This window comes from Pelobates fuscus, chromosome 7 (assembly GCF_036172605.1).
Source record: "Pelobates fuscus isolate aPelFus1 chromosome 7, aPelFus1.pri, whole genome shotgun sequence".
NCBI lineage: Eukaryota > Metazoa > Chordata > Amphibia > Anura > Pelobatidae > Pelobates > Pelobates fuscus.
The window spans coordinates 61128795-61150619 of record NC_086323.1 but is presented as its reverse complement, the minus strand read 5'-3'; the positions used below and the strand labels follow the sequence as shown (position 1 = coordinate 61150619).

The following is a 21825-nucleotide window of genomic DNA, read 5'->3' as shown; positions in this document are numbered from 1 at the left end:
ATTAGTGGTACTATGCGTGCAAGCTACTTTGAGACCAGATATGAGTGTCACTGTGCACTGGCAGAGGTTGGCAGCGTACACGCTTTAGGCCTGACACACACTTATGAAGGACACCAACTGCTATTATATTACAGTCAAAAAAATTTGGGGGGTTTTTAAATGCATGCTATTGTGACACCAGATAAGAGTGGCAATGTGCACTGGCAGAGGTTGGCAGAGTAGACGCTGTAGGCCTGACACACCCGCTTGAAGACAACTGCTATTCAATCTATTACAGTGAAAACAATTGTTTTGTTTTTACATGCAAGCTATTGTGACACCAGATATGAATGGTGGCACTGGGCAAGTGGGCACAGTATCCACTGTGAGCCTGACACAGAAGCTGGCAGGCAGGCAACTGCAATTAGATTACACAGGAAAAAAAAGCAGACTGATGTTCTAGCCCTAGAAATGGCTTTTTGGGGTGCTGTCTTTACAGCAGAGATCAGATGAGTCATTCAGGACTGTAGTGGACACTGAATACACTAGCCTAGCTATCCATTTCCCTATCAAATCAGCAGGAGCTACACTTTCCCTCCTCTATCTAAGAATGCAGCTTCAGAATGAATCTAAAATGGATGCTGTACAGGAGGTGGGAGGGTCTGGAAGGGAGGGTCTGCTGCTGATTGGCTGGAATGTGTCTGCTCACTGTGAGGCACAGGGTCAAAGTTTACTCAATCATGACGAATAAGGGGCGGATCGAACCGCGCATATGTTCGCCCGCCGTGGTGAACGCGAACACGCTATGTTCACCAGAAACTATTCGCCAGCGAACCGTTCGGTACATCACTATCGGTTAACTGTTTGCTGAATAAGTAGTTTCCTGCCATGACCTCCTCCTATTTAGGAATGTAGTTCTGATTTTAAATTTAACCCCTTAATGACGAGTGACGCACGAGGTCCGTCACTCAGGGGAAACCCTTAACGACGAGTGACGGACCTAGTCCGTCACCCGTTTAAAATTAACCCCAGATCGCCACAATCACAGTGATCGCGGGGTTATTGGTGCTCCGGTCTGCCTCTGTATTGGAGGCAGACCGGGAACACCGGATCCAGCTGTCCCAGCTCATGTGCCCGCTCTGACAGCATGTCAGAGCGGGCACATGTGCTCAGTATACTCACCTTCCGCCTCCCTGCACTTCCGGGTTCACTGTGAAGTGCAGGGAGACGGATCAGTGCTGATCCTGCCCCCTGTAAAAAAATAAATAAAGTTAAATTAAAATCCCACCACCCCTTTACCCAGTTTAATAAAAAATTAACCCCTTCCCTGCCAATTGATCACTGACTACAGTGATCAATTGGCAGGGATTTCATTTTACTATGATCTGACTAAGCTAACTAGGGGTTAACGTTAAAAGTTTTAAATTAAGCTTTAAAAAGTTAAAAAATTAAGTTAAAAAAAAGTTTTAATAACGTTTAAGTAAAAAAATTTAAAAAATAAACCCTTTACCCAGTCCAAATAAAAATTAACCCCTTCCCTGCCAGTCGATCACTGCCTACAGTGATCAAAATACAGATACTGTATACAAATACAAATACATACTGTGATCTAATTTTTTTTTTTTTAACCCCTGACGATTAACTTTTATTTATTTTTTTAACCCTCAGGGGGTAAATTTATTTAATTAACTAATTTAAACATTGTTTAATTAAATATTTTGATAGCTAGGATGGGTGGGAGTTATGGGGAATTTACTGTTAGTGCTGCTTACTGCTAGTTAGGGGTTAACGGTAAAGAAAAAGCTTAGAAAAATGCTAAATCTGTAAAAAAAAAAAAAAAAAAAAAAAAAAGTTTTAAGAAAGTTTAGGAAACTTTAAGAAAATTAGTAAGCAAAACAAAAGTTTAAAAAATACATTTAAAAACGCTCATTACCACTACACCTGGAACAAACTAGAGAAAAAATGATGCCACGCCAAGGTTCAAAATATGCCTTTTGAATTACCCCAGGGTGTATTCTTTTATAAATAGTATGTGTTTGTGCGGAAATTTCAATAACCAACCATCTAAACTACTCCAAATTGGAACATGGACACAGCGTAAAACTTCAAAGTTAGAAACAAAATGGCTGCGTCTCAAATGTGCCCCTTCAACATCCACATATACCTGGAAAAGGTACATACGGAGGTATTGCTGACCACATAGCTGAGCAACATATGAAGTATTATACAGTCGTAGCACACATAAGGTTTGCAAAATATACTGTGCAAACTCACTTTGTGTGTCAAAAAGGCAGAAAAAAACGCTTATTACCACTACACCTGGTACAAGCTAGCGGAAAAATGATCCCACGCTAAGGTTCAAAATATGCTTTTTGAAATACCCTGGGGTGTCTACTTTAAGAAATGGCAGGTCTTTGTGGGGTAGTTTGAATTTAAAACCTGTGAAGATGCTTGGAAATTGCACATAGGCCCAGCGTCAAAATTCAAAGTTCTGTAAAAACTGATATGGCTTGGTCTCCTATATGGCACTGTAGCTTCACGAAATAGTGCCAAAGACATTCATTGGGGGTGTCTTTTTACTCAGAAGACTTAGCTGAGCATAATTTGGGGGTTTTGAACTTAGTGGCACATATGAAATATACAAAATGCCCAGCAAAAATGCAATCCGTATGTAAAAAAAAAATGCCCAAAATAATTTTTTACCACATACTTTGGTACTATATTGGTGGAAAAATGGGGGCATTCTAAGGCACAATATGCACCTTATGATATACCCTGGAGTGTCTACTTTTACAAATGGTAGGCCTTTGTGGGTTTTTTTTTTAAACCGTCAAACTGTTATAATACCCAAATGGAAGCATAGGCTCATTAAATCCGTCTCTCAAAATTCTACTGTGAATACTGAAAAGGACAGGTCTCCTGTATGGCACTGTAGCTTCATGAAATAGTGCCAAAGACATACAATGGGGGTACCGTTGTACTCAGCAGAAGTAACTGAACACATAATAAAACTTTGTACAGGAATAGTACACACCAACTTTATGAAATACACATGAGAAGTTCTTTGTTATAAGTTTGTGTGCCAAAACCCCCAAAAAACACAATTTTACTCCAATATTTAGCAGAGGTTGGCGGTAAAATGGCTACGTAGAAATTGTCAAAACAAGCTTAGGTAAACAGCTTGTGGTGTCTACTTTATATAAATATATACTTTTGTGTGGCAATTTTGTTTTCTTTTGTGGCTATTAAGCTTACAAGACAAACATACCAAATTCTAAAATCGCTCCACATTAAAAGTTTATTTTACTCCTTGTGCTTTGTGACCTGGAACTACGAAAAAAAACGTAAAATCCCAGAAACATTATATATTCTGTAAATCAGAACAACTAAATGCATTTATTTTTAATTACTTTCCTTAACCTGCACTAATTGTGCACACATTATTATTGCAAAAACTGTAAAAAAAACTTTTTTTTGGCATTTTTCTGTATTTTTTTTTATAATAAGCATTTATGTATGTGTGTATATATATATATATATATATATATATATATATATATATATATATATATATATATATATATATATATATATATTGTGTGTGTGTATATATATATATATATATATATATATGTTACATCAAATTAAAGCCCTTTCTGTCCTGCAATAAATTAGTAAATTAAAAAATAATAAATTAGTAAAATGCAAATTGCAGTTCAACGCAAACAGCAAAAAATGCCGTTGTCATAAAGTGAAAGACAAGCTTCCGAAGCTCTGTCCTTAAGGGGTTAAACAGGGAAAGAGGAAAAAAAAAAAGGAACAAAGTTCATCTGTTTACTATATGAAACACAGTGGTCACATGGTATATGGTAGTCACGCCCATTCAGAGAATACAACTTCTCTGGTTAAAATGTAACTCTCTTTGACAAACAGTTGTAGAATAGCCTTGGGGATTGCTGTTTTCACTAAATTGTCACTGTTACTAATATTACTATATCTGTGCAGATTCATTGTAAAAGCTGTTACAAAGGCAATCACAGAACTTCTGAAATCATGGCCCGCATGCTGAGCAAGGACCCAATGGACATAGAGGTATTTTAAATGATTTCCGTGTTTTTCTTCGCTAACAGATGTTTGTGCATATATAATAGATCCTGTTATTGGAGAGCATGCGAGTGCAGTTCTTACTAACTGCGTATTATGATAACTTGGATCCCTGCTGTTCAGTGGTTTGTGTGCAAAAGTAACAGGTGTGAAACTTGATTTTCTATGTAAACAACACTAGAGGCTATATATCAAAGTCTCTTTGGAGCAAGCAGTTGTTGTAGAATCACCACATTTACCAAATAGGAAAAATAGAGACTGAAGCGTGAAAAGACTGCTCTTGTAATAGTGGTACAAAATTATATTTTTCTGACTAGAAATATTTTTTTCAAACTAAACTGTGATGTTTGTTTAATTTATCTGCATAGAGCTGTATTTATATTATTCAAATGTAAAACACCACTAAAAAAAAAAGCAAATTAGGTTAATCTGATCGTAAACCCCTTAAGGAGCACTCCAAACTAATTTTATTTTAAAATAAAATTCAATATTTAGTAGATATACTCCAATGCATGCTTTTGTCATGCATGTATTCATTGGGGTAGATCTTAAAATGAATTGCAGCCTTTTTTTTTTTTTTTTCCTGGAATGGTAACCAGTTATTTTCTCAGGGAAAAAAAACCCCTCCTCTTTCTCATTGAGAAGCCTTTGAATCTGAGTATGGATGTGTCCGTTGGCTTGTTAAGTTGGGGAGAAGGAGGGGGTTTTAGGTTTCTCACTTCTGTTAGTTCAGGGGAGCTAATGAAAGGAGGCAGCAAACCCCCTGGCTTTTTGATTGACAGCTGGGAGGGGGTGTTCCATAGTTTATTTATAAAAGTGTTGATTTCTCATAGACATCAGCACTTTTTTTTTTTTTTTATCAACTTGGGTAACAATAGGATACTCCTCACCCAGAAAGCCTTTCTGCCAATCTTGGGCTGTATTCGCTAAGCAGACTAAGAGTTTACTCTGATTAACTAAATAGCAATTTCCCCCCTTTAATTGAGGAATCACTATTCACTAAGCACAGTAAACCTTTACACTAAGAGAAATTCCACAATGGAATGCCATTCATTTTAGTGAAAGCAAGGCCTTCTGGACCAGTCAATGCTCAATCTGGAAATTCCATATTGATGTAAGGTATTTATGGACTAAATCAGGGTTAGACATTCTTTGGCACTCCAGATGTTGTGGACTACATCTCCAGTGATACGTTCCCAACATTATGGTTGTAAAAGCTTTATGGGAGATGTATTCCCAGCATCTGGAGTGCCAAACGTTTCCTACTCCTGGACTCTAGTACAATGACAGCAAATCATGTTATTAGTCATTACATGGATAACATTGAAGTAGAAATAATTATAAAGACCTTATATAAATGCAGGTGACAGTAACTTCTTGTAATACATAATTATTGCAAGTCTATCCCAGATTAATCAAAATGTATTTATGAATGGGTTATCTAACATTATAGTGACGAGAAAAGACTTAGAGGAACACCCCATAAGAAAAAATGCATTTACTTGTAATAGTGTTGTGTGGGCTATTTCAAATACTGACATCTATTCCAGTGGTGAGATGGTCTAGATCACTAGTAATAGCCAAAGAGAAGCATTGGAAAACCGAGCCCATGAGCAGCAATCTAACTGAATCCAATGCTCTCTATGAGAAACGTCACATCAGCTTTGAGCAAGTGGTCAGAGCACACGAGGAAGAGCAATTTACCAGCTTCCTGATTAAAAAAAAACAGGAGGGTGCAATCCAGTAAGAGGAAATGGTCACTCTGTTAACCACTAAAGCCACTTTAGCAAGCTGACTAGGTTTATGGGTTTGGAGTGCTTCTTTAAAGGAATACTATCGGGTCACGAACACAAAATGTATTCCTGACAGAATAGTGTTAAACTAACTATTTAGCCCCACTGGCCCACACTTGCTCCCTTAAATAAGTAATGACTCACCTTTTTCCAGTGCTGTGTGGGGATCCTCATGTTTGGCTATGCTTCCTTGGTTGACATCATCAGAATCGATAATCTTATCCAATAACAATGCTTTCCCACAGGAAAGCATTGGATTGGCTGAGATTGTCAATTCTGATGATCTCAGCCAAGGAGATGGCCCAGGGGCAGAGCAAATTGCCGCCCTTGCCAATTAGCATATCCTCTTAGAGATGCATTGAATTAGTGCATCTCTATGAAGAATATTCCGTGCCTCAATGCAGAGTGTGGAGACACTGAATGTCAGTGCTACGCAGTACATCATTGAGGTGCTTCCTGGGTCAAAGCAGCTCTGACCCAAGAAGCACTGCTAGTGGTTGTCTAAGTGACAGTCACTAGAGGTGTTACTAGGCAGCAATGTAAACACAGTGCTAACATTAAAAAGCCTGCATACTATACACACTAGAACAGGGGTGGCAAAAAGTAGATCACCGGATGTTGTAGAACTACAACTCCCATGACAATTTGCATGCATTTAGAATGACAGAGCATCATGGAAGCTGTAGGTTTAAAACATCTGGTTTGTGAATCCCTGCAATAGAACAACTACAGTAAGCTGTAGTAGTTCCGGTGACTATAGTGCCTGTTTAAGAATGGCCTGGGGGCTCCCAAATTCCCAAAACTCCTTTTTTCCACCAACTCTTCTACGAAGACAATAGAAGTGTTGGTGGTAACTTTAACTGGATTTGAATGGACCTAGTCTTGTTGAATTAAAATCCACGTTGATCTATACTTTGCACTCAAAAGGTAAAACTGAACCCGATCCATTTTTTCTGTTTTTTGATTTTCTTTAAATGACAATGTAACACATAGGACAATGTAACACATATAATAACCGTATAGAAACCTAAATTATTTAGAATCCATATTTCTGAATTGTACCAGTTTGGAATGAGACTTTTTCAAAAAGTATTACCATGCTAATATTCTTATTTGGGAAATCATTATGATATTCACAAATAAATTCCTAATTTTATTCTGTTGAGCCTATAAGTAAAATAAATAAATTAAAAAAAAAAATGCTGTTTCTGCTTTGCACTATTTAACATTTATTGTTACCTTAGAGTGATTGTTACACACAAATGGTAATCAAAGATGGAACCTATTTTAAGGGTGGCAATCATGCCATCCCAAGCACTGTGTAACATGAAGTTGACCCACAAGCATTTTGTCATTGCAATTAACATATATAATGAATTGCAGAAATTAGAATATGGAGTGTTCTTTAAGGACAGCCTACGACCCTGGCATTTTGCCCTCAGAGGAAAAACAGAATTAAAAAAGGGGCTTGATATGAATTTAGCCATTCATTTACATGGAAATCACTATATCTGCATACTTAATAGACTTTTCCTATCCCACTGGGATTTTAGATCTAATTATTGCGTACTGCATGCTGCATTCATAATCCTATATTGATATGCAAATTTCACTATTTAATTTTTCATTGATATTTTGAGGAAATGTTATTTAGGAACATCTACAGCATGTAAAGTTTGCAATGAAATGTATTTTAGCATTTTATAACTTTCTATAAATAAAGACATAGCCAGAGGTGACTGTTTCTATACGAATAAGCGATACAAAGAGATATTATTTTTGCAAGAATTTGATGACAATTCTTTAATGTGATTTTATTATAGAATATATGACTTGTATGTGAATAAATTCATATAATTGGAAAATGGGAGGGGGTGGTTTTGGTATTATCATCCCCTCTGGACCAATTGTGGAAAAAAAGATCAATACAATGTTTTTGAGAAACTTTTCGAAAAATATAGAACAGGCAAAACTTTGTCCAGTAAAAAGGACGGCTGTAAAAGTTATGCTGACTACACTAATTTTGCTAAGGTCAGTAAAACTGGATATACTCACATGATTAAAATCTTTATTGCATGTTTTTATGAAAAAAAAAGTTTTAGTTATCTCATCAGCCAGATTGTGATGCTAACTAATAATTTCACTTCTGGGAACTCTTTCACACCAAAGGCAAAAAAGGAAGGTTCGTTTAAATTGAAAAAGACAAGTTTTAAAACAAAGTTTTAGATGCATTTCACAAGATTTTGTTCAACATATGTTGAGCAGAAACTAGAGAAAATTTCAAGTCCGATGTATCTTTTTTCATAGAGACTTCATACAAAGATAATGTTAAAAAACCCAACACATTACTAAAGTAAACTTAACAGTTTAATAAAGAAGTAAATATTAAAATGGTCTGTTAAAAAGTTATTTTACTTTTATATTTTATATGTACATCAAGCGCTCTCATTTGTTAACCATCAATCAATAAATCCTGACATATATTTTCTTCCTAAACATTTAGAGTAGCAGTCAATGTAAAATAATTATGCTCACTGGGCAATTTCTCACTAACATCAGCTGTCTCAAACCTCCTGTAAGAGGATGCTGCTAGGGGTTTTGGCAACAAGCGTTGTGCCAGACTTAACCATGTTAAATGTAAGCTACTTGTATTTATATTTTGTGATTAAAGTATACAGACATGCAATCCATAAGTGTTTTAATAACTGTAAGAAACACAAATAACTAGAAAACTTTGTCGGTAGTTGTAGACTTGAATACTTGAAAAACACAGCCAAAGACTGGGTTTTCATTATTTTTACACCCTATTTTTTTTTTGTTTATTTTCAAGCCCCAAATATGACATTGCAAAGACCAATAATATATACATGCATACAGAATATAAAACAAGCATGACAAGATTAGGGAACAAGATGGCTGCATGTGAAAATATATTCATAAATGCAACAGGAATAAAATTGGTGAATTTCAAGTGCATGGGACGGTGAGATACTTTGATAATCCCCAAAGAAAATATGTATGTAATTTGATCCTTGTCATTGTCCTTCCTTTTTTTTTTTTTTGGTGGTGGGGGGATGTACTCTAATGACAACTTGGCTTGCAATAACTGCGGATATAGTGTCTGCAGGTACTGCCAGACCTCCCCTTCTTCCCCAGCACAGACTTTCTGTGGCTTTCCAATCAAATATTTCTCAGTGAATTGTATTACAGCAAATTAAAGTCTTTTTGTGAGGCAGATGCTCAGGGCAAATTAAAGCTAAACTGCTGGAGAGTAACCGCTAGGCCAGTTTTCTAACAGCAAGGGAGTTGTAACAATGTTAATTTATAAAATTGCTAATTTCTATTCAAGCCTGCACTTTATTAAAAAGCAAGCTGAAGTGCCTTATGTGTTAGGATTGCTCCTAAGATGGAGAGGAAATATGTTGCTTCCAATTATAATAAATATTCAATTTTTTATTAGAGCAAAAAAAAAAAAAAATATATATATATATATATATATACTATTTTTTTATTATTATTATTTCTTTTTAAATATTTTGCTTTGGCTTGTAAAAATGTGATATTACCATGGCTTTTTGTTTCAAAATTATGGAGGCAAGGGAAAATGTTATTTGTAATGCCATTTATCTACTCTACTCAAAAGACTATCACATGAATCCCATAATCTTAAAATGAATTTGTGCAATGGCATATCACATGGGGTGCACATAACTCAAATTAAAACTAACTGAAAGAACTGTCTGTTTCATCCAAACAAATGGAGGCTATGTTGTAAACTTTTAATAATGGAAATTTTCCTTATACCTTATGTCTTAATTACATTGAACTAAAGATGATGTTCATAATATAAAAAAATTATGTATGCAAGAAACTTTTAATATAAAAAATATGTATTGTGTTTGTCATCTGGCATTTTTATCAACTCACAATTTCTAGAATTTATTACATAAAATTAGCTTTTTCGCTCAAAGCTGACTATATTTTCATCAATAGCATACTGACTACACTATATATTCTATATTCTCAACAATTAATTTAGCACTTCTTTATTTTTATTTTTTTTCCGTTTTAAATTCTTTATTTTGGTTGTGCAGGTGGTTACAATATTTCAATAAGCGCCACAACAGCGTATTACAGTTTTCAAACAAGCCAAACAGTGTCATGATAGTCTGCACATTTTTTTTTTTGTATTTAACATGCTTAACTAAACAGTTGATTTCTCAGAATACAGGTAGATGAAATAAAATGAAGTAGATGAAAGTTACTGGATGCTTAACTTTGCAGGGCCGCCTATGCTATAGTAGAGATTGCATGAGCACGTTTAAAACAGAGCAGTATCTGGCTACAAAGTACAGAAAAGTAATTAAGCTAGGTATGTTGAGGTAATAAGACTAACAGTACATGCAATGAAGAGTTCAATATACAATATATGTAGGCACAGCTTGGTAGAGTGGGAACGATTAGCCGTACCTTAGTATTTGTATTAATAAAACAACATTAAGCAGTGACGGTGATGCGCCTGATTAACACAATGAAAATACAATAAAGCAAAATAAGGCTTACGATGCCACGACTGAGAGGGTAGGCAGTTATCCAAACATGTTGTAACAATTGTTAGGCATTAGTGTAGGCTGCACATTGTTATATGTGTGTTGCTGTCACCGGTCTGTTGGTTACTACATTACGGAGCATGGAAGGTGTGATACTAGGTCAGTTTACACATGAGGTAAAAACTAGGGCTTAGAACGTTGCTTATCAGGTTGGCAGTACCGGTGCCGCTCGGGTGTGCGTTCATTTTAGATGACCTACACTTTGTAACGTAGCAGAGAGCCTGCTAGATAAGTTGCATATTTTGGTGTGTCATATGTAATGCTAGTTAACTTGCACATTGTGTGGTGAGGTCGAAAAATGATCAGCTTAGAAAAACCTTGCCTATAGAGTGTAACTTGCTGGATTAGTTATGCGTAGTAATAGTGGGACCTGAGCGTAGCCAACATTCAAAGCAACCTGGGCTATTATCTATTCAAGTAGTGCAAGTATACACCGCTAGTTATGTGAACAGGCTAGTGCATTCAGATTGTAGTGTGGCATTCTCTGGAATAACATTCAAGCTGGGGCTAGTTATGTCGCTTTAGGGAATTCTATTAATTCTAATGTGCTAGTTCAACATGTAAGTATCAGTAGTATGCTAACATAGCGAAAAGAGAAGCATGGTTACGAGCAGGTGTACAATAAAATGTTCAAACTAGGTACAATGCGGTGGCTAGTGTCGGCAGCCATATACAAGAGGGCATAGCGTTCGTTATGACCTGTATAGTGATGTCTCTGTCTGTGGGCCCGCTGGAGCACAGTCCAACTCCTGAGCATGCCATCCCATTCATCGAACACCGACCCTGGAGGCTTGACAAATGGACCTTGGGCACCTGCGGGGTTGGCGCTGCAGCAAGAGTCCGTCGCCAGTGTGTCTCGGAGAGGTCCCCCGCGTCTTATGACACTCGGCAGCTGTGTTGCTTTCCGGCATGCTTTGTGGCCATCTATTCCGGCGTATGTACGCAAGGTTATTGTCAGGGGTCCGCGGGCGGCTAGTAGGGGAGGCTGTTCGCAGCTCGCAGCACTCACCCTCAGTCCATCGCCGCCCGTGGTCTCCCCTCCTCCTACCTGTCGGCGAGCGGCGTCTCCTCTCCGCCGCTCGCCGCTCGCATCCGTCACGCCTCCCAGCGGCAGCATGTATAACGCTGCACGCTGCAAGGTCGTTGATTTATGCAAACGCCGGGGTCACGTGAGTGACCCGGCGTTAAAGCAACAGTACCACAATCACAGTGAGAGGCTTAGATATCTCCCACGTGTGATTGTTAATTCTGATTGGAAGTTATCCAATCAGAATTTAACCTAGGGTATTTATACTCACCTTTCCTGTTCCTCCCTGCCCTGTTGTGGTCTTTGCTGTATAGTATTGATTCTGAACTTGTGATTTCTGGTTACGTACTCTCTGGCTTGTTAATCTGACTCTGTGACTTTCTCCTACCCTTTGACCTCGGCTTGTTTATCGTTATCATGTTTTCTGGTTCCCCTGACTCGGCTTGTCTCCTGACTATTCTGTGGGTGCTTAGCCCGGCCACTCTAAGGTCCGGTACGGCACCTTTTCTGTGTGTGTATGTGTCTGTTAGCGTGTTGGGTTCCCGGAATCGTGACAGTTATGCTGTTTTGGCTGGAGGATTCCAGTGTTGCCGAGCATTGTGCGGTTTGTGAGGGCTTGTTCTCTCGCTGGTATGTGTGCGGGTGGATGCCGGAGTCCGGGAGGTGCTTCGCCATTCCCTGTCGTTTTGAACTCCGAGGGCAGGGCTGCCATCAGAAATTTTGGGGCCCCTGACAAAGCACAAGGTCTGGGCCCCCCCCCCCGACCCCTCCCTCCCAGGCCCGCCCACACCCTACCTAGTCTGCTGACAATGATGCGGGACTGAATGTGGTGTGTATAGTGTAAGAGAATTAGAATGTGTGTAATGGATGTAGTGTTTGTGTGTATTAGATACTGTTTGTGCAGTGAATGCAGAGTGTGTTAGTGTAGCAGATGCAGTGTGTATAGTGAACGCAGAGTGTGTTTGAGTAGTGGATGTAGTGTGTGTACAGTGATGTAGTGTGTGTTTGTGTAGTGGATGTAGTGTTTGTATGTACTAGATGAAATGTGTTTAGTGGATGCAGTGTCTGTAGTTGATGTAGTGTGTGTATTAGACGCAGTGTCTGTGTATAGTGAATGCAGAGTGTTTCAATTTGTGGTGGATGCAGTGTGTGTACTGTGAATACAGGATGTTTGTGTAGTGGATGCTGTGTGTACAGTTAATGCAGAGTGTGTGTCGTATAGTGAATCCAGAGTGTGTGTCGTATAGTGAATCCAGAGTGTGTGTCGTATAGTGAATCCAGAGTGTGTGCATAGTTTAGTGAATGCAGAGTGTGTGCATAGTTTAGTGAATGCAGAGTGTGTGCATAGTTTAGTGAATGCAGAGTGTGTGTTAGTGTGTAATGAATGCAGAGTGTGTGTTAGTGTGTAGTGAATGCAAAGTGTGTCAGTGTAATGAATGTAGTGTGTGTCTTAGTGCAGCGAATGCAGAGTGTTTGTAAATGTGTAGTGAATGCAGAGTGTGTGTTAATGTGTAGTGAATGCAGAGGGTGTGTTAGTGTGTAGCGGATGCAGAGTGTGTGTTAGTGTAGTGAATGCAGAGTGTTAATGTGTAGTGAATGCAGAGAGTGTTTGAGTAGTGGATGTAGTGTGTGTACAGTGATGTAGTGTGTGTTTGTGTAGTGGATGTAGTGTTTGTATGTACTAGATGAAATGTGTTTAGTGGATGCAGTGTCTGTAGTGGATGTAGTGTGTGTATTAGACACAGTGTCTGTGTATAGTGAATGCAGAATGTTTCAATTTGTGGTGGATGTAGTGTGTATGTTAGTGTAGTGAATCCAGAGTGTGTGTCAGTATAGTGAATCCAGAGTGTGTGTCAGTATAGTGAATCCAGAGTGTGTGTCAGTATAGTGAATCCAGAGTGTGTGTCAGTATAGTGAATCCAGAGTGTGTGTCAGTATAGTGAATCCAGAGTGTGTGTCAGTATAGTGAATGCAGAGTGTGTGTTAGTGTGTAATAAATGCAGAGTGTGTGTTAGTGTGTAATAAATGCAGAGTGTGTGTTAGTGTGTAATACATGCAGAGTGTGTGTTAGTGTGTAATACATGCAGAGTGTGTGTTAGTGTGTAATACATGCAGAGTGTGTGTTAGTGTGTAATACATGCAGAGTGTGTGTTGGTGTGTAATACATGCAGAGTGTGTGTGTTAGTGTGTAATACATGCAGAGTGTGTGTTAGTGTGTAATACATGCAGAGTGTGTGTTAGTGTGTAATAAATGCAGAGTGTGTGTTAGTGTGTAATAAATGCAGAGTGTGTGTTAGTGTGTTAGTGTGTAATAAATGCAGAGTGTGTGTTAGTGTGTAATAAATGCAGAGTGTGTGTTAGTGTGTAATAAATGCAGAGTGTGTGTTAGTGTGTAATAAATGCAGTGTGTGTTAGGGTGTAATAAATGCAGAGTGTGTGTTAGGGTGTAATAAATGCAGAGTGTGTGTTAGGGTGTAATAAATGCAGAGTGTGTGTTAGGGTGTAATAAATGCAGAGTGTGTGTTAGGGTGTAATAAATGCAGAGTGTGTGTTAGGGTGTAATAAATGCAGAGTGTGTGTTAGGGTGTAATACATGCAGAGTGTGTCAGTGTAATGAATGTAGTGTGTGTGTAAATTTGTAGTGAATGCAGAGAGTGTCTTAGTGTAGTGAATGCAGAGAGTGTCTTAGTGTAGTGAATGCAGAGAGTGTCTTAGTGTAGTGAATGCAGAGAGTGTCTTAGTGTAGTGAATGCAGAGAGTGTCTTAGTGTAGTGAATGCAGAGAGTGTCTTAGTGTAGTGAATGCAGAGAGTGTCTTAGTGTAGTGAATGCAGAGAGTGTCTTAGTGTAGTGAATGCAGAGAGTGTCTTAGTGTAGTGAATGCAGAGAGTGTCTTAGTGTAGTGAATGCAGAGAGTGTCTTAGTGTAGTGAATGCAGAGAGTGTCTTAGTGTAGTGAATGCAGAGAGTGTCTTAGTGTAGTGAATGCAGAGAGTGTCTTAGTGTAGTGAATGCAGAGAGTGTCTTAGTGTAGTGAATGCAGAGAGTGTCTTAGTGTAGTGAATGCAGAGAGTGTCTTAGTGTAGTGAATGCAGAGAGTGTCTTAGTGTAGTGAATGCAGAGAGTGTCTTAGTGTAGTGAATGCAGAGAGTGTCTTAGTGTAGTGAATGCAGAGAGTGTCTTAGTGTAGTGAATGCAGAGAGTGTCTTAGTGTAGTGAATGCAGAGAGTGTCTTAGTGTAGTGAATGCAGAGAGTGTCTTAGTGTAGTGAATGCAGAGAGTGTCTTAGTGTAGTGAATGCAGAGAGTGTCTTAGTGTAGGGAATGCAGAGAGTGTCTTAGTGTAGGGAATGCAGAGAGTGTCTTAGTGTAGGGAATGCAGAGAGTGTGTTAATGTGTAGTGAATGCAGAGAGTGTGTTAATGTGTAGTGAATGCAGAGAGTGTGTTAATGTGTAATGAATGCAGAGAGTGTGTTAATGTGTAGTGAATGCAGAGAGTGTGTTAATGTGTAGTGAATGCAGAGAGTGTGTTAATGTGTAGTGAATGCAGAGAGTGTGTTAATGTGTAGTGAATGCAGAGAGTGTGTTAATGTGTAGTGAATGCAGAGAGTGTGTTAATGTGTAGTGAATGCAGAGAGTGTGTTAATGTGTAGTGAATGCAGAGAGTGTGTTAATGTGTAGTGAATGCAGAGAGTGTGTTAATGTGTAGTGAATGCAGAGAGTGTGTTAATGTGTAGTGAATGCAGAGAGTGTGTTAATGTGTAGTGAATGCAGAGAGTGTGTTAATGTGTAGTGAATGCAGAGAGTGTGTTAATGTGTAGTGAATGCAGAGAGTGTGTTAATGTGTAGTGAATGCAGAGAGTGTGTTAGTGTGTAGCGGATGCAGAGTGTGCGTTAGTGTAGTGAATGCAGAGTGTGTGTCAGTATAGTGGATGCAGTGAGTGTGTTAGTGTGTAGTGTATGCAGAGTGCATGTTGTATTAGTGAATGCAGTGTGTGTATTGTATTAGTGTATGCACGGTGTGTGTTTGTGTATGCAGTGTGTGTTGTATTAGTGTATGCAGTGTGTTGTGTCAGTGTATGCAGTGTGTGTGTTGTGTTAGTGTATGCGGTGTGTGTGTGCTGTCAGTGTATGCAGAGTGTGTGTTGTGTTAGTGTATGCGGTGAGTGTGCTGTGTTAGTGTATGCAGTGTGTGTTGTGTCAGTGCATGCAGTGTGTGTTGTGTCAGTGCATGCAGTGTGTGTTGTGTCAGTGCATGCAGTGTGTGTTGTGTCAGTGCATGCAGAGTGTGTGTTGTGTCAGTGTATGCAGAGTGTGTGTTGTGTCAGTGTATGCAGAGTGTGTGTTGTGTCAGTGTATGCAGAGTGTGTGTTGTGTCAGTGTATGCAGAGTGTGTGTTGTGTCAGTGTATGCAGAGTGTGTGTTGTGTCAGTGTATGCAGAGTGTGTGTTGTGTCAGTGTATGCAGAGTGTGTGTTGTGTCAGTGTATGCAGAGTGTGTGTTGTGTCAGTGTATGCAGAGTGTGTGTTGTGTCAGTGTATGCAGAGTGTGTGTTGTGTCAGTGTATGCAGAGTGTGTGTTGTGTCAGTGTATGCAGAGTGTGTGTTGTGTCAGTGTATGCAGTGTGTGTTGTGTCAGTGTATGCAGTGTGTGTTGTGTCAGTGTATGCAGTGTGTGTTGTGTCAGTGTGTGCAGTGTGTGTTGTGTCAGTGTATGCAGTGCGTGTTGTCAGTGTATGTAGTGTGTGTGTGTGTTGTGTCAGTGTATGCAGTGTGTGTGTGTTGTGTCAGTGTATGTAGTGTGTGTGTTTTGTCAGTGTATGTAGTGTGTGTGTGTGTGTGTGTGTTTTGTCAGTGTATGTAGTGTGTGTGTGTAAATTTGCAATGAGGAGGGGGAGGGGGGGTCATTTTAACATTATTTAAAAAAAAAAAAAAAAATTAATTAAATTGTTTCTCCCCCTCCCTGCTTACCTGTGTCTAGGGAGGGGGGAGATTCCATCCCCGGTGGTCCGGTGGCATGGTGGGGCCCCCCGGCTCCCTGTTACCGCAGAGGGGGCCCAGGCCTCCAGCTTCTCCTCTTCTCTCCTCCAATAACTCTCGCGAGACCCGCGGAGCGTTGCCATGGCAACCGGGTCTCGCAAGAGTTATTAGCAGGGAGGAGAAGAGAAGAGAAGAGGCTGGAGGCCTGGGCCCCCTCTGCGGTAACAGGGAGCCGGGGGCCCGCGGCTGCACACATAGATCGCGATATTCGCGATCTATGTGTGCAGAGAGGGAAAGTGGGGCCCAGGACTGCCAGAGCAGTCCGGGCCGCCGGGCCCGTGACAACTGTCACGGTTGTCACCCCCTGATGGCGGCCCTGTCCGAGGGTGGCACTGTCTGGAGGCTGCTTTGGGGGCTCGGGGTGGGCCTCTGCTCAGGTGGCGTCGGGTAGTCGGGCGGATCCACGCCGCCACCTTTTGCATCTCCCGCTTGAAGCGCCGACCCTTCGTGTGGAGCAATGTCCAGAGGTTAGTGCGGAGCTGGTCAAAAAATTCTAGGGTGTGCTTGGGTGGTCTGATGAGGTTGCTTTGTGCCGCCATCTTCCCCCTGTAGTCCCGTGCGTTTGCGGGTTTTGTTGCTTGGTTGAGCCGCATTGTGGGGGTAGTCGACCCCAGCGAGGACCGGGATATCCCCCGCCGGTCCAGAGTGGGGGATAGCGGGCCAGCATCCGAGTGGGTCTTATGAGCAGGTCCCATGTCGGGGAATCGGCTGCCTTCCTCAGGCCCCGCTCCAGTATAGGCCTTGTGGCCAGTTTGGGTGCTCGTTTCGTGATTCGATGCAGGACCAGTAGTGTATCCTGGTTTTGTGCTGCCCTAGGCAGGACAAAACTCAGGCGCCCCCCCCTCCCCCCGCGCCACCCCCACCCAACCTTTCCCCCCGCATTCTAAATACACACACACACACACACACACACACATTCACTGACAGATACGCATACACTAGCTAACAGAAACACACACTCGCTAACAGAAACACACACACTCACTAACAGACACACTCACACTCAGTAACAGACACACACTCACTCACTAGCAGACACACACACTCAGTAACAGACACACACACTCAGTAACAGACACACACACTCAGTAACAGACACACACACACTCACAGGCAAACACACACTCACAGGCAAACACACACTCACAGGCAAACACACACTCACAGGCAAACACACACTCACAGGCAAACACACACACTAACAGACACACACACACACACTAACAGACACACACACACACACTAACAGACACACACACACACACTAACAGACACACACACACACACTAACAGACACACACACACTAACAGACACACACACACTAACAGACACACACACACTAACAGACACACACACACACACACACTAACAGACACACACACACACTAACAGACACACACACACACACAGTCAGACAGAAACACTAACAGGCACAGAAACACTAACAGGCACAGAAACACTAACAGGCACAGGCACAGACACACACACACCCACATTAACACATTTTTTTTTAAATTTATTTCTAAGACATTTTTTATTTATTTATTTTTAAGAAATTTTTTATTTATTTTTAACACTTTTTTTTTTTTTTTAACACCCCCCCCCCCCCGCCTCCTTACCTTTGGGAATGCTGGGGAGGGGGGGTGTCTCTTCCTCCCTGGTGGTCCACTGGCTGCTGGGCGATCAGGCGGCACTGCCGGGCGGCCGGCCGGCGAGGGAGCACTTCCCCTGAGCTGTCTGCTCAGCTCCCTCGCGCGCCTCAGAGTGAGGCTGGGAGCCGGAATATGACGTCATATTCCGGCTCCACCTCCCAGCTTCACTCTGCGGCTGGCGAGGGAGCTGAGCAGACAGCTCAGGGGAAGTGCTCCCTCGCCGGCCAGCCGCCCGCCAGGCAGTGCCGCCCGATCGCCCAGCAGCCCGCCGGCATGTCTGTTAGCCACAAGGCTAACAAGACATTTGCCTTGGGCATTTGGGGGCGGCTTTTTTTGCCGCCCCCTGGAAAATGCCGCCCAAGGCAAATGCCTTGTTTGCCTCGCGGCTAATACGCCCCTGTGCAGGACAGGTATCAATCTGCTCCCTGTGTGACCCTGTGTCTGTTTTTGAGCATTCTGTGCTTCTAGCATGGTTGGGTTGTTCAGGTTAAACGCTTATGTGCTTGATGGCATGAGAGCCCTCATGGAGCACGTCCGGCCATCTTGGCTGTCAGGCCCCGCCCCAGCACTTCTTTATTTTTTTAACTATAAAGTTTGTACTCCTGCTACTATAGAGCAAAACAAACCTAAGCAAAATGCAGATGTCAATTGTCAAATAAGACCTCATTGTGTTAAAAGCTTTACTCACTCAGTGTGCAAAGTCTCACAATGTATAAAACAAAAATCATACCAATTTTATTGAAGTGATGTTAAATGCAAAATAAATTATAACAAACAAGTGTACAATATAAAGTAACACTATGCACCATGAAAGTACCTTACAGGGACACTATAGGTACCTAGATCACTTCAATGAAATGCAGTGCTTCTGTCAGACAGCCACCAGAGGCACTTTTTTGTTTTGTGTTTTACTCTATGAACTGTTGGACATCCTTACATTTTGCATGGGGAAATCTATTGTCATTAAATTTCCTCTAGGAAAACATTGATTCAATCAAACTGGGATGACTAACAAGTTAATGACAGGCAAACACATTTGTCTTCCTAGTGATATAGTGTTCCTTTAACCCCTTAAGGACACATGACATGTGTGACATTCCCTTTTATTCCAGAAGTTTGATCCTTAAGGGGTTAAAGGTTTATTCCAAAAACCATGATGACTTCAGTGATTTGAAGTGGTTATGGTGCCTAAAGTCTGTATGTGCAGCATTTCACTTTTAAGTCATCACTGGTCACAGGAGGATCTTTGGCGACTGGCAGGAACCCAGGTCAGAGGGCAAACTGTTCATAACCAGTATAGTGGGCTGTAGTGGTTATGATACTTGGAGTAGCCCTCTAATGGGACAAGAATTGCATCAAAAAGTCACATTGATTTTAATTGATTTCTTAATAATAGTGTATACATGGCGTGTACTTTTCAAGTGTTTTGAAAATGCTGATATTAATTTTGCATACCATTGCTATTTATTGATTTCCTATTGTTTATTTGACATTTTAAAAGGTGTCATCTGGCTTAACAAAGATATATATATATATATATATATATATATATATATATATATAACAAAAATATATTGTATTTTCGATGGTGGAATACAGTAAATGCTTTGCTTGTCGAATATTTTTGTGATTGCAATTCTTTATCATAGTGATAGTGCTCATAGAGAAGCCATTATAAGGGCTGCTGCTTTTGAAACCTCTTACCAGTCATTCACTGATGTTCTGATCTGCAACACATTCCCTTTAGGTAAAGTTAATCTGTTAGTATAGAAAAACTGACTGTTACATGCTTTTGGAAACTCATCCTGCCAGCTGTTTGAAATATAACCACAGGTACAACATCTGGCTATCTTTGAAATAAGTAAACCATATTTAACAAGTTTTTTTTTTTTTTTGGGGGGGGGGGAGGAGGAGTGGAAATATACTTGTGGACTGATTGTGTTTATATTTTTTTTTTGTTACTCCCTCTCTCTAAAGCACTTGTAGTAAGGTACGGAAAAAAGATGACATATTCTTGGGTGCAGTCATGGTACATGTATCTGATTCCTACAGACATATGAATTATAGTATGTCATTACTTGTAAAGGCTTTTTAGACCTTCCATGACTAAATTTATTCAGTGGTTATTGTAATAATTTGCTAGCATCTTTCTCCGGGTCACAGCTAGAGTGTTTATTTAGCCATTTTAGTAATTTTCTCTATATTTTTACAATATTTTCTCCCATAATACTCTTTGTCATGGTAGTTACTGGGGATGGAAGAAAGACACTATGTGTGGATCCCCAGATTCCTTTTTTGTTTTGGTCAACCGGTGCCCATTATTGGTGCAGGGTGTGTTGAATGTATTGCTTGTCTGTGCCTCTCCTACTCCCCCTTTTTCCTGTCCTATTATTTCCCCAGCAGGGCCTTGTCCCAGGGACACTGCCAGACCAATTTGAACTAGCTGCCCTTGCTATTGTCTGACCCCTCCCTTCCTTGTATTATAGTGCTCTTATCAACCTATTTTATGTAAATGAGGTTGTTGGGGGCTTAAAACACGTGTGCTATGACTAGTTAGTTGCTGTTTAACCTTCACCAAATGTTGTCTGGTGTTTGGTCCAGGGTTGAAAAGGCCCTCAGTCATCCCAGTCAAGCCTCGGCTGGGTCTGAAGAGATCCAGGGTCCCTGATGGCTATGAGGAAGCAGACTTGGCAGAGGTACTTGGTCGGAGTACTGGAGCTCCATCACACTCTTACAGCAATAATGCTGGCAAAGCATCGTGGAAGATGTAATTGCTAACATTTTTAAAGGATGCCTACCCCTGGTATAGGTGATTTAGCACTTGCATCATGATCCCTACATGATTCTTTACACTATTCATATCCTTGGATTAGCTATCTCTTGGTCCTTGGGAGGACACCTTCTCTGGCAAGGCTCTGCATAGTGAGGACTCTTATAAAGTATACGTTCATACAGCAATATTGAAAAATCTCCACAAAAATATCTGCTAATGTTGCTCCCTTCAGAAAATAATGAATCCAACATTAATTTAAATTTCCACTTGAAAATTGATTAATTCCAAATAGAAAAAAAATCTATGCACAAAGATTGGAAAGTGTAAAAACATGCTACTGTAAGCCTCTTTATTGAAGTAATAACCACAAATAAAACTCCACCTTGACTTATCTGACAAGTTGTAATCATTTTGAATAAACAGAATTTCCTCATAGACAAGAATAATGTCAGGGCTCACCCTCGGTCCGTCGCCGCCCGCGGTCCCCTCTTCCCCTACCTGTCGGCGAGCAGCGTCCTCTCTGCTTGATGCGCCGCTCGCGTCCTACTCCTCTCCGGCACATTTATCCGAATGCCGGGGTCACTCACGTGACCCGGCGTTAAAGCAACAGCACAATAATCAGTGGGAGGTATAGATATCCCCCACGTGTGATTGTTAATTCTGATTGGAAGTTATCCAATCAGAATTAAGCACATGATTTAAATACTTACCTTTCCTGTCTCTCAGTGCACTGTTGTGGTCTTATGATACCTGTATTGCAATTTGCTCGTGTTTATCTCTGGTTACCGAATATTTTGCTTGTTATTCCGATTCTCCTGTTTTCTCCATTCCTTTGACCTCGGCTTGTTTC

At 40.5% G+C, this 21825-nt stretch overlaps 1 protein-coding gene across 2 annotated transcripts in view; it reads left to right on the top strand.

Moving 5' to 3' along the window:
* Positions 1–3884: 3884 nt before the first annotated feature.
* The window catches only part of DPYD (dihydropyrimidine dehydrogenase), a 968764-nt gene continuing 950823 nt past the window's right edge, over positions 3885–21825 (top strand). For both annotated transcript variants that reach the window (XM_063428340.1, XM_063428339.1), the window contains exon 1: positions 3885–4071. In XM_063428340.1, the coding sequence (XP_063284410.1) occupies positions 4033–4071 (39 nt within the window). In that variant the 5' untranslated portion in view covers positions 3885–4032. The remainder of the gene's footprint in view (positions 4072–21825) is intronic.